General features: G+C 33.6%; 1 protein-coding gene across 1 annotated transcript in view; it reads left to right on the top strand.

Moving 5' to 3' along the window:
* Positions 1 to 18,469, top strand: part of Mondo (MLX interacting protein mondo) — a 253,492-nt gene that overhangs the window by 69,482 nt on the left and 165,541 nt on the right. The window contains exons 6-7 of the mRNA XM_090413412.1: positions 6,662 to 6,757; positions 14,186 to 14,274. Of these exons, the coding sequence (XP_090269538.1) occupies positions 6,662 to 6,757; positions 14,186 to 14,274 (185 nt within the window). The remainder of the gene's footprint in view (positions 1 to 6,661; positions 6,758 to 14,185; positions 14,275 to 18,469) is intronic.

Below are 18,469 nucleotides of genomic sequence, written 5' to 3'. Positions count from 1 at the left end.
ATTTTCTCCAAATTTTCCCAAAATATTTTTGTATGTCTGACAATCATTTCCTACTCTGCTATTCAGATCCCCAACAAGGACCAACTTTTCCTTTTTCGTTGTGTCAGTTGCTTTTTCTAAAGCTTCAAAAAATTTCTCCACTTCTACCTTAGGCACAAATAAGTCTCATTGTCCAGTTCCCCATTCTGATATTTGTCCATATCGCTCTACTTGAGACTGCTTGCCATTCAAGAAGATTTGCCGCGTATTCAGTATTGAATACTATGGTTACTCCTTCTTTTTCTTGATTGTCATGAATATAACATTTTGTATTTTCTGCTCAGAAAGATCTCACCAGTTTTTGTCTTTTTTTGTTTCAGTCACCCTTATTATGTCGATCTGGTACTTATCTAATTCCTCAGCTAGCTTCATTTTTTTGCCATTGAGGCTTCTTATGTTGATAGTACTGATCTTTAACTCTAGTGATGTTGAGTTGAGGTATATTTTCAGATTTGTTCCAGTAGCTGACTCTTCGCTCTGGTTCCCTGGCTAAAACAACTGGGGCCTTGTTTAACCGGGCGATGCCCCAGCCAGCATGAAATTTTGTCATGCTGTACCATCATTTTTTATTTTGTTTTAACCAATAAGAATACGATTTGGTTGGCTAAATCCCAAATTGCCAGACCATCCTCGTTCGTTCGGTATCCAGGTAGGTACCCAACAGGGTGCACCACGAGAAGCTGAGGATTGGACATTAAGTCAGAAGCCCTATTTGGTTCTCCGCATTCCTTTAAGAGCTATGTGAAGGTCTCCTCTCAGTTATACAGCTTTGACCCTTAAGCACCACCTTTTTTTTTTTTTTTTTTTTTAAATTCCTGAAATTAAATTTAAATAGGGTGAATATGAGAGAGAAAGTGTATCTCTTATGAAATATTTTTATACAGATTTATGTCTTCTTCTTCTTCCTAACATGGATTTTAGGCCTGGTGGCTGTTCCAGTATCATTCCATCTCTTTCTTGGTCTTCCAATTCTTCTTTTTCCACTTATTACAGATTTATGTAAATAATTATATTTGTACAATTTTATATTTATTAAACAATGTTACTTTTACATTACAGTTCTCTTATCTTAATCTTAAGAGACTAAAATGAATACAGAGAAATTGGCCTTTAAGGTGCACTCAATTTGCTGACAAAAAATACTAGTAGTGGTGAGCAGTAAATGGTGTTGGTGTATCTACTGTACAACTTTATAGAGAGTCGTGGAGTAGGTGCCCTCCCTCGATGAGTCTTTGGACTCCTAGGAGGTGTCACGAAATAGTAATAATAATAATATGAGGTTAAGGATTTTGGGCAAACTAGAATTGTTTTCAAGTAGATATATATATGCCAAAAAGGAATTAGAAATACTCAAATAATACTTGTGGTATGAGCCTAACCTTTTTATGGGTGCAGGAAATACATGTACACACACATTTTTTTGTTATTAAACTTTTTTTTTTTATTAAAATTTTTTGTTTAATGAACAGAAAAATTTCTTTTCATTAAACAAAATGAACAGAAGCTACACATCACTTAGATGAAGATGCTGATATGGGCTGGAGGAGTTACCATGCTGGATAAAGTGTGTAACGAATCATCCGTGGATGCTTCAAAGTTAGATATATTGCTGATAAAATAATTGAGTGCTGGCATAGATGGTATGGACATGTCATACGATGCCCTGTAGATCTCATGATGCAGGAGGTAATGGAAGTGTGTGCAGAACCAAGGGAATATGTTAGGCCCTGTTTAACATGAATGTCCCTTATAAAAAAAAAATATAAATAAATAAATAAAGTTGGAGGCATACAACCCAGAACAGAATATCCTGGCGATTACAGACTAAGAGAGCCCACCCTGAGTGAAATAGGATAATGGTGAAGACAAAGAAGAAGATCCATTAAACAAAATGGTGCAGTCGACATGACAAGTTTAAAAAGATGAATATATTGGTTTGAAATAAATTCTGTTTTTTTTTTTTTTTTTTTTGTATGTCTGTCAGCTATCATAAAAATATGTATTACTGTAATTATATGTTGAGAGAATTTGGGGATGGAGAGAGAAACGGGTATTTTGTTTATTTTATTAAAATTGACAAAATTCTGCTGTGAGAGAAGCCTGATTAGAACAAAGGTTGGTATCTCTTATCTAGAGTTTATCTAATATCATATTGTCAAGTTTTTTTTTTTTTTTGTGTGTGTGTGTGTATATATGTTGCAGGGGAGGGGTCAGGAGGGGTCACATGAATTGGTTTTATGTAAATTGTGAAAGAAAGTGTACCATTAGGAAAATGTGTGATTAAAGTGTCTGGAAAAGACAGACCATTGTTATTTTCTTTCTCTGTACTGAACTGGATGATTCTGGGAACATATCAGTATTGTAAAATATACTGAGCAACTAATTAAAACTAAACAATAACAATGAATCTAAATATTAATGGCTTCCTTGGGCCTGTGTTGCAGAGCGAAGCTTTTCATATGATGGTGATACTTGGAAATTGACACTCAGTTCTCTTTCTATATTTAACTGAGATCTATATTTTGTTTTTAAGACATCAACTACAGAAAACCCGATTTCACAAAGATAAAATGTTGGAAATGGCAAAAGCGCACGAAAAGCTCTTGACTTTAGTGCAGAAAATTCATCAACACCGACCCAAAATTCAAACAGCGATTTAGATGCAAATTGTTTTTTTAATTTTGCCTCTTGATGTGAAGTCTATAAATTGTTCCTCTTCTTCAATTGAGAAACCTTCAGGGGTAATTTGAAATGGGTTTCTAACCCGCTTGTACATTGCCATTATGTTGTCGTTGGTTATAAAATAGTTTCTAAAATTCTTCATCAATATTGTTAAACGATTTTCAATAGTTGCAAATAAAACTTTGATGTGTTGCTCTTCTGCCTTCTAGGTCTTGATAAATTCATCCACATTTGCAAACATTTCTAATTTTTGTTGCTTTACCTTTTTGTTCCATAACTCTAGTTTTTTACAAAAAGCATTAACTTTATCACTCATCTCTAAGATATGTGTATTTTTTCCTTGGAGTTGCAGGTTTAATATATTTAGTTTCTCTAATATGTCCACCAAGTAGCTCAATTTTATCACAAATAAGTAGTCTCTAAACTTCTCTGCTTCTTGATTTTCCCCTTCCAAGAAATTTGCTATATTGTCTCTTAATTCATAAACACGTTGTAAATATTTTCCCTGTGATAACAATCTTGTCTCAGTAAAATAGTAACGCTGAATGTTCATCTCCAGCCATGTCATTGTAAAGTTCAGAAAACAGTCTTGATTTTAAAGGTCTCATTTTTATATAATTCACCATGGTTATAACTGTTGTTAACACATTGTTTAGACCAGGACTCATTTCCTTTGCAGCAAGAGCTTCTCTATGAATCATGCAATGTGTCCAAATACATTATGGGAATTTTTCCCTCACAAGGGCTTGTATGTTTTAAACTTTTTACAACGTTTTACAACTTTTAAACCTTCCAGACATAACCCAAGCTCCATCAGTGCAAATTCCAACACAATTTTTCCACTGTATGTTTGCCTTGTATATAAAATCGTCCAATATTTTGAACAATTCAGGTGCTGTAGCTCTTCTTTCTATTGGTTTACAAAACAATAACTCTTCAACTGCTAATCGCTGGCTTGCCATGGGCATGGATGTTTGTGATTGTCTTTGAAAATACTAGTGGTGGTGGTGGTGGCAGGCAGTAGATGGCATTGGTGTAGTTACAGCTTGTTAATTGGTTGGATTGAGTGACGGAGATAGAGTTGTAGAGTAGGTGCTCTCCCTCGATGAGTCTTTGGACCCCCTGGAGTGTCACGTAATAATAATAATCTGTTGCAAAATTGAACATAAGCAAGTAAATGACAATCCCTGTTGCTGTCTGTTGCCTCGTCAAGCCAAATTGAGAATAATTGGTCACAAAGCTTCGACAAAAGTTGCTGTCTTGTTGCAAAAGCTATCTTCACATATATCACCAATTTGCCAAGCAACAGTATCATTTGATAGTAGTTGTTTAGTAAAACTTTCTCAGAGCATAGTTTTTACAATTTCTGTGTTGATTCTACTAATCAACGTAGCTGGCAGAATTAGGTCTTCTCTGATAATATAGGGCTTTTTGCACCTAGCATATTTTAACTTTTGTAAGAAGCTAGTAAAGCTTTTTCATTTACAGACAAAGGTTTTTTAATGCTAGATTTTTGCTTTTCTCATCATTTCAGTTTGGCAGCAAAGACCTCTTGCAGTTTGTTAACATACCCCTTATGAAGTGTTTCCAAATGTCTTTTAAGTTTATTCGGTTTCGTGCTATCAGCCACCAAAATTTTCTAACAAATAACACACAGTAGTCTTTTTTCATCATTTACTTCAGTCTTTGTAAAACCAAAATCTAAATATTCTGCTGCATATTTTCTTGATTTTGCTTTCAGAGTGATATACTGTGAGCCTGAATTTGTTGATGTTGACACTTAACAGTCGTTAGATACCTGCTTACGCCTAATTAAAAATGTATCCATTTTTCTACACTAGAAAAGATTGTTTTTATACCATGTATCACAGTCATTGTGAATAGGAGTAAAATAATGAGAACCATCGACTTCTCACTGTCAGTCTTGCCATTTCAAGCCTTATTTATACTCGCAGAAATATTTTCAGAACATTCAAGACTTCTCTTGAGGAAATTGCGAATGTTTCCAAAAGGCCGATACGATTGAACAGTCTGTGCAGTGTTGCCAGATCTATACAATTTTCGAAAGATTTGATGACATATTTAAATTTGTATGAATATTTAAAAATTTTAATTAATTCCTAGTTGTTTTTTTTTGTTGTTTTTTTGTTTTGTTTTGCTAGCTTTTATGGGTTTTGTCAGTGTCTCAACACAAGAATTGCAAGGTGGGAGGGGGGGCACAAAAACATGAAAGAAGGTTGAGAAACACTGATCTAGGCCATGTGCCCAAATGAAGAACATATCATCAATGTGTCTTGACCGGATAAAAGGTATAAAAATGGTGGTATCAATAGCACGTTTTTCAAAATATAGGCAAGCAATATGGGTATTGTTTTTGTTAAGTATGTATTTAAGTTCATCCATTTTTGCCTGAGTACCATTCATGTTGAGTTCCAAAATGTTAATATGAGTCCTCAGCATATTTTCCATCAGGAGCCCGGATTGCAACTCTAGACAGGTATCTAACGTGGCAGCGTTGGTTGGTTTCTTCCTGTCTCTTCATTGGAAAATTGTATGCTGTTGCCATTAGTCACCTTGAGATCGGACCATAGTAAATTTGGTCAAAAAGATTCAAGGGACCATGAGGAGGTATGGTCGGACTTCTCTGCCCCCCCACTATACTTTTGATGACATTGAAAGCAAATCAGGTCAACTTCTGTTGACTTGATGATTGTCAGGTGATAAAAAAGGAAAAGCACTTGCCTGAGTATGCTAAAATGCTCTACTAGTATAAATCATTAGTTCTTGTTTATTGCATCTGGTGGTGAGAACTGCTTTGATACTTATCATTCTCAAGTTGAATTCTGGTGATAAATCATTGAACACTTGCATAAATGATGGTATACTATGAGAAACATAGTGAATAAGTGAAATTCATAATCATACTATATCCCAAAACTTATGTATTATAGCATTTTGGGAAGTCACCTTATGAGATTTAAGTTTTCAAATTAAAATAAGTGTTTTCCAGAGTGGTTGAAAATTGTTTTGGTGCCTGCAGTCATGGTGCCGTAAAGTGGGAGAGCTCAAGGTTCAAAGGGTTAAAATAGCTTTATATTCAGTTGCTTTGATAATAAATGTTGTTACTATACAAGAATGACTGTTTTCTTGCAAAATGCACTTTAAAAAAATGAATGTCTGCAATAATAATAATAAAAGAAAGATATACAGTATTTCAATTTATCTAACTCTTAGCTACTTATGGTGATGATATGCTATAGGTTTACAACCTTTCATGGGTGGATGCATGTTAAAAAAAAAAAAAAAATCCTTGTGTGTTTGTGTGAATACTACATGATGTAGGAGGTATTATGGTTTTATGCCATTGATCAAGTATAGTGAGGAGCCTACCTGAGAAATTATCTTTTTTTTTTTTAATGGCAATTCCATCCATGAAACCTATGTGCTATACATCCATGGTACACTTTTGCAGTCTACCATGGATCTCTAATAAGTAAGGTGGTGGGTTCACACTAAACAACATAAATCACTGACACCTAAATTAACTAGTGAACTTAATGAACTAAACTTAAGAATAATACTTTTCATTGAACTGTTGTGAACTGAACTAGTCCGAAAAGTGAAAGAAATTTTCCCTCTCTAGTATACATGCAGAGCACTTATTCAATTAATTATCTACATGCATTCCCATCACCATCCTGTATACAAGTGACCTGAAAACTAGCCTAACAAACAGTTTGTGATCATTTAAGCTCTAAAAAAATAAACAAAAAGCATAAGAGAAAATGATGAGACAGAACAAAACAAAAAAGACCTTATAGACATTATCATTCAAAAGGGACATGTAAAATTGAAGCATCCATTGAACATGTTTGGTATATTGCTCCAGGTTAAAATCCAGTGTTTTGAGAATTGCTATATAACAATTATTATTTTTTAGCTGCTCGAGCTGGCATTGCTGATTTCATCCAGCCAGGTCTTGTGCAGTTGCAACCAGCTTTGGATGACTTCATGGATACCTTTGAACCCCTTCAAGGTAAGGTAATTAGTTCAAATTTGAATAATGATTTATTTACTTCATTGTAACTAAAAGGGTAACTTTTTTAACTACCTCCTCATTGTGTTGCATATAGCTTGTATACTATTACATTGTAATTGTTGTATGCAGCTCCTCATATAAGATTGCAAAGCATACACAGAGAAGCATACCTGCCATGGATTTCTTGCTTTACGCAGATGTTATACATGTCCAGCTATGTGAAACCCTTTATTTAAATGAGGTATTTGATCTTGAATAATTACATTTCATGAGAATTAGATATGTGAAAATGGATATTCTTCTAGAGTCATGAATATTTAAGTGCAGTATTTAATCTTGATTATACAGTTATCTTGTACAGTTGTTACAGCATCCACTTACATCAGCAACTGAACTAATGATCAAACATTATAAGAAAAGTATACAACTACAAATGGTGTAAATTATACTTGACAAGAAATTATGTTCTTATTTAATCCTTTATCCAAGTGTAAGCAAGCAAAGTCTGCACTTGAAATATCTTCACACCTACTTATATACAGCCGGACTGGTTGGCCAAGTGGTTAGTGTATCCACTTTCCAGCAAAAAGGCTGTGGGTTTGAATCCTGATGTGGGCATGGATGTTTGTGATTGTCTGGTGCAGATGGAGAGTTTGTGGAATAGGTGCCCTCCCTTGATGAGTCTTTGGACTCCTTGGAGGTTTCACGTAATAATAATATAGAAGTTGTTGACCACATCAAATGCTTTAGTATCCCATAATGCAAAGCATACGTCCTTTTGGACTTGTATATTGCTATTGGGATAGGTTACTACCCAGAATGATTTCAACTTTTATTGAGATCTCAGTTGGAGCCAGATCCAGAGAAGATACTGGGGTTGAATTAATGCAGGAGTCATATATTTTCCACATACAGACAATAAAAAAGGTGTATTGTCTTCTTATTAAAATACTTTGGATCAGAGATAGTTGTAGAAAGTGTAAAGCATACTTCTTTATTACAGCAGATAGTAGTTTTAGTGGTAAGGCTTACATTGGTTATTCATAATGATATTACTTCAGGAAATTACAACGTACACTATATGTTAAGTAGAAAAGCTTAATTAATATTATTAGATATATGAAGAGCCAAAAACGATATGGGATGTAATATCCCTTAACTTAAACAAGCTTAATTAATATTTCCAGTATTTTGGTAAAGTCATATTGCCATCTTCTTAGGTGCATCCATCGCAGTGTGTCTTAACATCCACTCCTGTGCTTTCCCTTTTATTTTTTAATAGCTCTTAGCTCCAGTTATTAAGTTGTTTATAGAAGAAATTCTTTGTCTGTCTCTTGGCATCAAGAGATAACTAGCATCAAAGTTCAAAGGCTCCAACTTTTTTTTTTTGGTGTCTTGCTTTTTAAAGTTCAAGTCTCACAACAGTTTCTTCCATATTTCGCAATCACATAAAGCTATGCTACATGTATGCTTACACCACTCTCTTTTTTAATTGAATGCTGAGCCCTTTACTAGTAAAACTGTTTCTTCTCTCATAGAAAGCCTTTTTGGCCAAGTCTATTTTTGCTTTTGTATCTGAGGTTTCTTCCATGATAAGACTCCCAAGGTATTTAAAGGAAGTTACCTGTTATATTGGGTTCTTATTTATTTCCATGTTCATTTTCATGTGATTTGCTTCACTTGTGATTAGTAGCTTTGTTTTCTTATAATTAATTTTTAGGCCATACTGTGTGAAAGTTTCTTCCATATTTGTCAGAGTGGATTTCAGTTTATCCTCATTATCAGCAAATCATAGCCAGTTAATTTCAGTTCCATTTATCTTAATTCCTGTTTCTATTAGTTCTGTTAATTTATTTATTTCTTCCATGTAGAGATTTAACAGTATTGAAGAAAGAGAACACTCTTATTTTCTACCTTTATGTATAAGATAAGGGTATTGGTTGTTTTTATATAGTCTTGGTGCTTGTAGAGATTAAATATGAGACGTCTGTCTGCAATCCACCTTTATTGTTTTTAAGATCGGAAATTTTTGGTTCCTGTCCAGGCTATTGTAGACTTTCCTCAAGTCAAGAAAAACTATCAGAGTATTTTTATTCTCCTCAAATCTTTTTCAATAATTGTTTTAAGAGCTAGGATTATCTCTCTTGGCTCTTGTTTCCTGAACCCAAATTGGTCATTGCCAATATATTCTTCAGCTTTTTCAAAGTATGCAAAATGAAATTGCATACTTTGATGTTTGTTTGATGATTTTCACACTCGTCTGCATTATGCTCTTGAATAGGTATGACTTAGTTATATTTCCTGAATAAATTAATTCTGTAGGAATTTTATCAGCACATGTGCCTTGTTAGTAAACAATTCATTTAGTGCCCATTCAAATTGATCTTTTAATGTAGTTGGACCAGTTTCTTCCACATCAAGTCTTGTTCCATATTCTGTAGTCTCATAGTCTAGATCTCCATTTATAGAGTTCTAAGTACTCCTTCCATCTTTCAAAAATTTCTTCCTCCTCCTCCTTTTACTTTGTTAGTTCATTCCGTTTCTCATGTTATATGATTTATCAATTCTCCCAGTCCTGGTTAAATCTACTTCTTTGCACTTCTCTATATACCATTGTTCTTTTGCTTCTTTACATTTTCCATTTATCATATCTTTAATAGTTTATATTTTTCAATACTTTCCTCATTTGGAATGGTTTTGCATTTTCTTCTTTCATCTGTTAGGTTTATAATGTCTTGAACAATCCATGGTTTTTTTGTTGACCTGTGTTTTAATCCTATGCAATTATTAGCTGTCTTGATGAATGTGTGCCCTTAAAATGAGTCCACTTTCTTTTTTGTATTTTTCTTTCCAATTTTAATGTTTTCATTGGTCTTCTGTTTACAGATTCTATGGTTTTCCTTTGTTTGAAGGTTATCTATACATTTCATCAAGTCTTTTTCCTTGATTCTGACAGCTTTTTAAATTTCAATAAAGTCAAATTGCTATCATCAGGGAATAACAAACAAATTGATATTTATGCATGACTACATAGTTTTTACCATATGTAGTGCCTGCATGCACATATCAGTTTGGTCATTGTTTCCTGATAATGGCAATTTGAGTTTGCCAAACTATTGGAAATATTAATTAAATGTTTTAATTAATATATAATGTGTTGTAATTTCCTTAATTAGTATTACTATATATAATTGTAGATGGTTGTTATAAGGAAGTATACTTTGCATTACGGAATACAAGGCAACTGATGTGAACTCAACAGCCTTTATATACAAATAGCCTGGTTGCGAAGATAATACTTCATGTACAACTTTGTTTGCTTATACTTGGATAAAGGATTAAACAATAATATAATTTCTTGTTGAGTATAATTATTTTTCACTTGGTTTTACAAAGTAAAACAAATGAGACTATAAACTGTTACAAAGTTGTAACAGTTTGTTATTACAGCCTCTTCCATAAGGTGTAGACCTGCTCTTTGAACTGACCTATTTGAGCTACTTCATTAGGAATATTATGTTCATGTGTAGAATTAGCAATTGTACAAAAATGAAACTTAAAGATAATTTATTATTTTAATGAATATTTTTCTTATAAGTAAATAACATTAATAGAATTAAATCTCTCGCTCTCTATATCTTACCTTCACTTCTGCTTTTCATGAGTACCTGAATCATCAACACTAACATAAAATTCACCTATGAATTAGAGTCAAATAGTTCACTCCCATTTCTGGACCTCCTACTAACTAAGGAATCAGGTAAATTAAAAGTCTCTATATTTTGAAAGCCTACACATACTGACAGATATCTAGATGCCTCATTCCATCATTATAGACCTCAAAAAAGTGGGTGCCATTTCCACACTAGGAGCAGGAGCCCATTGACTCATGACTGACAAGGATGAACTAGCCAAAGGACTTTAACATTTAAGAAACACTTTCCTTCAAAATGGCTATTGTGAGCACACCATCTCCAGACTACTCAACTGACATGAGACCAGAGAAATTTCTAACGAAGAAGAAAACAGAGGATTCATCATGCTCCAATATATTAGCTCTGTTTCCATAAAACTAACAAAAATACTTAAGGAATATAAAATCAAAGTAGTATTTACCCTTTATCAAGATGAGATCACTACTGAGATCTGCAAGACCTTGACATAGACCACTTCAATATCTGGGTGTCTGTCCATAGAAAGATGACTGGCTGTGGTGCAATTGCCAGTCATCTTACTATGGACAGACAGAAAAATCAATTAAACAATTCATTGAAGAACACGTTCGAGATATTAAATACCGTAGAAATGAAACCTCAGCTTTTTCATCATGCATGCTCTCTTCAGCTGACCCACAAGATGCTTTGTAAATGAGACATCGTTTTATGGGATAAATCAAAACTATTATACAATTGCTGTGATACAAGAAAGAAAAATATGAGAATCTTTGGAAATAGCATTAGATCCTAAACATTTAAATATTAACCAAAGTATTAACTTGTCTGAATACATTCTAGCCTTCATTAATCAAGAATGTTCACATGAATGCATAAACACACAGAACATTTGGAACAATTAGAAATAATTTTTAAAAAATAACAGCAGTCTCTTTTATATACCTGCATAACAGTTGTCACTTTTGTTAATCCTTATTGTTTTGTCTACTAATTTGTTTATTCATACCTCAAGAAATCCTATGCAATTGGGATGAAATGTTGTGTTATTAAGTAAATAAATGTTATCAGCTAATTCTAGTGTTCTGTCTTATAGACTTTAATTATATATATATATATATTATTTTTCTAAGTTTAAAATGAAACATAATCTTGAAGAAAGTAGAATTGCATAGTTTACATGAGATTAATAAAAATTTATATATATAAATTTTGAACATTTTAAGGGCAAAGCTGTTCAAAACATTATGTTCAAAGGAGTATCCCCCCCCCCCCCTTCGAGTCATCAGAATTCAAGGAGAACCGGCCTACCAGTACGGGGGGGGGGGGGGTTAAATTTTACACTTCAAATTTAAAAAAAAAAAATAAAGCCTCTGATGAAAACTAATTGATTCAGCCAGAGAGGATTGTGGTGAGGTTATTGGATAGAAAAATCAAAACTCTATGGTAGACTTACGAAATTAAGAGACAGTCATGGAAAAAGAAGAAAGCATACTGAAAATTCCTAGCAAGTAAATTAGTAAGTGACGTGAGATAATGCAGAGAAAAATGTGAAAAGCAAAACATTATGCAAAAGTATCTTAAAAAATGTACTGGGACTTTGGTAAGAATATAGAAGACAGATATCAAGAACATGGCCAAATGTTGCAGAGAGTAATTAAAAAGTTTAGAAGAGGAAAGAAGGAATCAGAAATGGTAAAGGTGACATAAAAACTGGAGATAAATACAAGGTGCTACCCAAAAGTTCAGAGAATTTGAATAGCACATGTGAACTGTTTGTAGTATAGCCTTTCATCACTATAAGGAGTGATCAGTATGCCAACAGCTGGCAAGCTGAAAGGCTGTGATCTTGGGTTACATTCATTTTTATAATGTTCAAACTTGTTTTAACTTAGCACTGTGAGAGAGCTGGATTATAAATAATGCTGTTGATCAGAAATTAGATGCCACAGATATGAATATTCCAAAAACAGGGAGGGGGGGGTGAGTAGATAGATGATATCATTGGCAGAATCATATTAAAAACAAAGATATTAGAAAAACTTTATAAAAATTATGGAAACAGCTACTGTGTTAGAGTAAAACTTCAGTTTAATATAAACCAAAATAATCACTAGACGTTTCAACCTTCACATTAAAGTCATCATCTGGACTATACACATATTATATATACAAAGAAACAAGCTGCATTACAATCTACATGGTATGCTAAAGTTACATTGATTTGGTCAACTGTTAAAACTACTGGCCTGACATCTGGTAGGAAAAAAAAAATACTACATTAATTCTAGAGTCCTGTTATTATTATTATTTTCTATTTGGTTGCAAAAATAAATTAAGCTAGAGCGCAGCATGTTCATACAAAGTTACTCATATAAGAATACATATAAATTAAAACAAAACAGTATGGATGATGGTCAATAAAAGTCCTAAAGTCAGGGTTTGCTGGAAAACTCGAAGAACTAAGTGAGCTGAATGTGTGCCATCCAAATTCTTGGAATTTTTATGCCACCATCATGGTTAATCAAAATTTTGAAATTTTTGGATTTCTTGAAAATTTTGAAGTTTTACTCTAACACAGTAATTGTTTCCATAATTTTTGTAATGAATTCTGTTCACTGTGTAACCATGAAGGAAAGGATATTTATGAAAACACTTGACATTGTTTGTTGTTTCAAGGATACTTGCGACATAAGACTGAATGATGTAATCACAAGAAAGATACGGTCTGGAAATAGACCATCGTCAGTGGTATTACAAGAACAGTTTAAAAAATACAAATACTAACAATAGATCATTAAAATTCAGGTTTGATTAAAATCGGCCAAATGTTATTGTCTAAATGAAGCAAAAGGATACAAAATTTCATGAAACAATAATAACCTAAGATCATCTGTTTAACAATGATCATTGACGTTATCACAGCAATGCATTGTCATAATGCATTCTGAATAAACTAAATAATGAATCCTCTCCTTGTTTTTATGAATACTTCGAGGGTAATAGTAGGTACTATTTCACTGTTAATATACCACTAAAGCCTTTATGCTAGGACCTTAAAATACAAAGCCAGTATCTAAAATACAATAAAATACAATAAAATTCCGTTTCATACTTAGTGATATAACATCACGCAGCGTGTTCTAATTTTAACGATCTATTGTTAGTATTCTAGCTTGTATTTTTTAAACTGTTCTTGTAATACCACTGACGATGGTTTGCTATTTCCAGACCGAAATATTTGGTTAAATAAATATCTTTCTTGTGATTACGTGATTATATCATTCTTGACATTGTTAGCATTCAGGTTGATGTGGTCACTTTAAACAGAATGGGAAAGGAAAGGTTAGCAAATCAGGTGTTTGATTCTAGGGGGAAAATTCCAGAGGAAGACCAAGATCTAGTGGACTGATGCAGTTAGAAGAAGTGCCTTAGAAGACTGAAATACAATATCAGACAATATTGGAGTCCTAATTGATAACAGATTAATTTGGAGGAAAATTGTCATTTTGTAGTAATAACCATCATAGTATCCTGTACATCATTTTGGGGATGCATATCATGAATTTAATAATGTGTGATAACTCCATATAGGTTAGTTCTGATAATCTGAAATTACAAGGAGAAGGGGGCAGGGGGATTCACTTAATTTTTAAAAAAAAACTAACTTTCATATGTGGGTGGCTTAAAATGAAATATATTTTGCACCAAATTAATTTCCATTATAATATTATTACAGAAATTTTTTTTTTAGATTTCCTTTCAGCTCGCCTCCCCACACTTCCTGAAGAAGGAGAAACAGCTCCTATGCAAGATATCCTTTCTCCTTCGTCTGTGCAAGAGGTAAACTATAATACATAATATAATTTTTTTATGATATCAAAACATTAACCAACTTTTGTAATTTAAGTGATATGAAGAACATTTTCTGTCTTCATTTTGAATTAAACTGTTAATTAATAGTGGTGGAAGTTTTATAATTTTTAATTTTTTTTTTTTTTTCCATCTTAGAAACTCTGTTTTACTTCCTATATACAGACTGAATAATTGCATCATTTGAGAGAGAAGGGTACAAGAGTGGTCTGAAAAGTTCTCAGCCTAACAATGAAAAAATGAATTTATCATCATCATCATCAAATTCCTGCCATGAACCCTCAAGGGCTGTACAGGATATGATAGTACTACATGAAAAATTTACATCATTACTAACTTCCTATCTACAGTTTTCCTCCAAATCAGTCTGTTACTTGTCAAGACTCCAACATTATCAGATCTTATATTTCTATCATCTAAGGCACTTTGTACCGTATCAATCCACCTATATCATGGTCTTCCTCTGGGTCGTTTTCCTGCCAACTTGGCAGAGAACACTTGTTTTGCTAATCTTTCCTCGCCCATTCTGTTTAAGTGACCATACCACCTGAGATTAGCTCTGCTAACACATTCCTGGATGCTGACAATGTCAAGTTCTTTCTGAATATTCTCGTTTTTAATATGATATTGCCATTGATGCCATCTGTTCATGCCTCTAATCTTTCTCAGGACACTCATATCTGTGGTCTCTAGTCTTTGGCCAAGTGTTTTACTTCTGACCCAGCTCTCAGATCCATAAGTTAAAACTGGTTTGAACACTGTCTTGTATACAGCTAATTTAGTGTTCCGACTAATTTCTCTCTTATTCCATATGGATTTATTCAATTGACTTCCCACCATACCAGCTTTGTTGATTCTGTTGCCTATTTATATATTTAATTTACCATCTTCACTAAAAATCGTGCCTAAGTAACTGAAATGTTTTACTTGTTCCACAGGTTCTCCATTCACAAACAGCTGTGAATGGAGTCTGTTGTCTTTGTCTGTTTAATGCTGACCTTCATACCATATCTATTACAACAGTTATTCAATTTAGTCAGAGAATCTTGCTGACTTGTAGCAGATTTATTTAGAAGTATAACATCATCTGGAAAAAGCAAAGAGCTGACATTAACATCTCCAATTTTGATATCATGTTTAATACCACTTTCCTTCATAATGTGATCCATATAGATTATGAATAACAGAGGGGATAATGTACATCCTTGTCTCACACCAGTTTTAACACTAAACCATCTTCCTGTACTTCCTTCAATTCTAACTGCTGACTTACAACTCAAATAAAGCTAAGTATTGCTTGATATAATGCCCCATTGACACCATATAACTGTAGCATATTGAATAGCTTCTCTCTCTCTCTCGGCACCTTGTCATATGATTTTTCGAAATCGACAAAACTTAAATACAGATCTTTGTTATATTCCCATGCTTTCTCGACTATTTGTCGTAAAGTGAAGATCTGATCTTGACAGCATCTATTTGGCCTGAATCCAGCTTGTTCTTCACCAAGCTTTTCTTCCACAATTCTTCTCAACCGTTTCTCAAGTATACTTGCATAGATCTTGCTAGGAAGACCAAGATATAGGTGGATTGATATGGTACAAAGTGCTTTAGACGATAGAAATATAAGATCTGATAATGTTGGAGTCTTGACAAGTAACAGACTGATTTGGAGGAAAATTGTAGATAGGAAATTAATAATGATGTCATTTTTTCCATGTAGTACTATCATATCCTGTACACCCCTTGAGGGTACATGGCAGGAATTTGATGATGATGATGCTCCAGCACCATTATCTCATCCCTGTAGTGGTTCTCAGTAAGATCTGCAAAATACCACTCCACAGCTGCAATCACTTCTTGATTCAAAGAAAAACGCTGACCAGCGAGGAAAAGTTTTAGTTTTGGGATGATATAGAAGTCAGAGGGAGCCGAATCTGGAAAATAGGGTGAATATTCGAACACTTCATAGTGCAGATCCCTTAATTTTCCCATTGTCAAAATGCCTTTGTGAGCAGGTGCATTGTCCTGATGAAAGATGATTTTTTCTTCTGCAAAGTGGGCCTTTTCTCACGAATTTTTTCATCTAGTCTGGTTAAAAGATGGGAATAATATTCCCTTTATCATTAATTATCTTGAAAAGGGTAAAGTTTATTAAAACAAAATGCCTTTAGCATCCCAAAACCCCAATGCTATGACCTTTCCTGCTGATGGAACTGACTTTGTCTTCTTTGATGCTAAGCAACTGACTTTTGTTCACTGTTTTTGACTGCTGTTTGGATTCTGGTGTGTAATGGTGAATTCAAGTATCATCCCTAGTAATAAATCGATGCACAAAATCAATTTTATTCTTGTTAAAATGCTCCAAGCACTGTTTAGAGATTTTCATGCGAGTGCATTTTTGATCTGCTGTGAGCAAGCGTGGCACTCGTCTTTCGCAAAGCTTTTTCATTTGCAATTCTTCATGCAATATATATCCTACACGTTCTTTTGAAATGCCTATAGTCTCAGCAATTTCACTCACTTTGACTCGCCAGTCATCCAATCATATCGTGCACTTGATCAATGATTTCTGGTGTTGTTACACTTTTTGGACATTCTTCACGTGGATCATCTTCAAGGCTGGTATGGCCACATTTAAACTTGGCAGCCCGTTTCTTAATTGTCGAAAATGAAGGAGAAGAGTGCCCATAAACTTTTATGAACTTCGAATGAATTGTTTTGGTGTTAAAACCTTCTTTTACAAAGAATTGTATAACCTCACGATACTCAATTTTATCCATTTCAAGGGATACAGGCAACACTTTTGCTTCAGACAGCTGTATAAAACAAACTACTTAATAGAATGACTTGCAATTTCACATGGAACTTTTCAGACATTCTCGTACATTACTTGAATCTTCAGTATTAACTCTTTAAATAATCCTAATATATATTTTTTTTATTTATTTTTATTTTTATTTTTTAAGTTAGCTGCTTTTTACTAAGGAAATCCTTTGTTTGGGAAAATCTGCATTCTGGCTGGATAATTTTGATATATATATATATATATATATATATATATATATTCCTCTGGCAGAACCAAACATAGTTCTCTTCTCAAGCCACTTCAGACCTATAAGCAGAGTCATAGTCTTATACCACTTAAAGAAAATCATCTGCCACCTAATTTGGGATCTTATTAAAATTTAATGAGTCATTTTGATTTCAATTTAAATCAGACTTTATCTAAATTATGCAAAATTTGTAAGATACTAGTAGATATTATCAAGATAATGAATTAATATCATCACTCTAGCAAAGGTGATCTCATCAGAGATTATAAGGTGTTTTTCTTTTTTTTTTTTTTTTAAATATCTGGTCCACATATGAAAGGCCACAAGACCTATAGCACACTAGTGCTGTATGTGGGCAAGAGGAATAGAAGAAATGAGGAGTCTGTTCACATTCTGCCTTGAACAGCTTAGGGTTGTAATCTTTGGGGAAAGACTGTTCCATAGGACAGAAGTAGATGGAATGAAAGAGGTGGTAGTGAAGTTGGTTTGGTTAGGTTAGCAGTGGCTCTTGTTTTAATGATTTTAGAGTGTGGAGAAATAATAGTGGTCAATTCAGCAGAGCACTGTCCATGAAGGTATCTGTAGAAGAGGCAGAAACTGAACATCTATGAGAGAGGGATTGAAGTGGGTCTTGAGAGAGATATCATTAATTAGCCAGATTGTTCTCTTCTGATTAGAATCAAGCAATCTTAGAGAGGATTTTGGTGCACCAGTCCAAATATGGGAGCAATATTCCATGACTTGATAACAGTTAGTAACAGAAAATTATGCATATGTGGAGATTATTAATTATGCAAGCTCAGAGGTTACCATACAAGTTACCTCTGTTAACAGGCACAACTTTTGCTGAAATATTTTATATTCAGATCTATTATTCAAATTCAATCATACAAATCTACAGAAATTCCTGCTTCTTCCACTGTCTCATTTTTTTTTACCTCCTAAAAAAAGGTTATTGACTTACAGAAGTATTAAGATAATGTTGGAGGATATAGAAGTCAGGGATGACCAAGGAAAAGGTGGAATGAGACTGGAAGAGGCCACTGGGCCTAAATCCCCTGAAAGGAGGAGGATGTGAATATTAAGTACTATGGGTGGAGACTAAAGGA

Source organism: Typopeltis vanoorti, chromosome 24 (genome assembly GCF_054136105.1).
Source record: "Typopeltis vanoorti isolate ZY-2024b chromosome 24, IOZ_Tvanoo_1.0, whole genome shotgun sequence".
NCBI lineage: Eukaryota > Metazoa > Arthropoda > Arachnida > Uropygi > Thelyphonidae > Typopeltis > Typopeltis vanoorti.
Note: the sequence above shows the minus strand (reverse complement) of the source record. Positions and strands in the feature narration are given on the sequence as shown.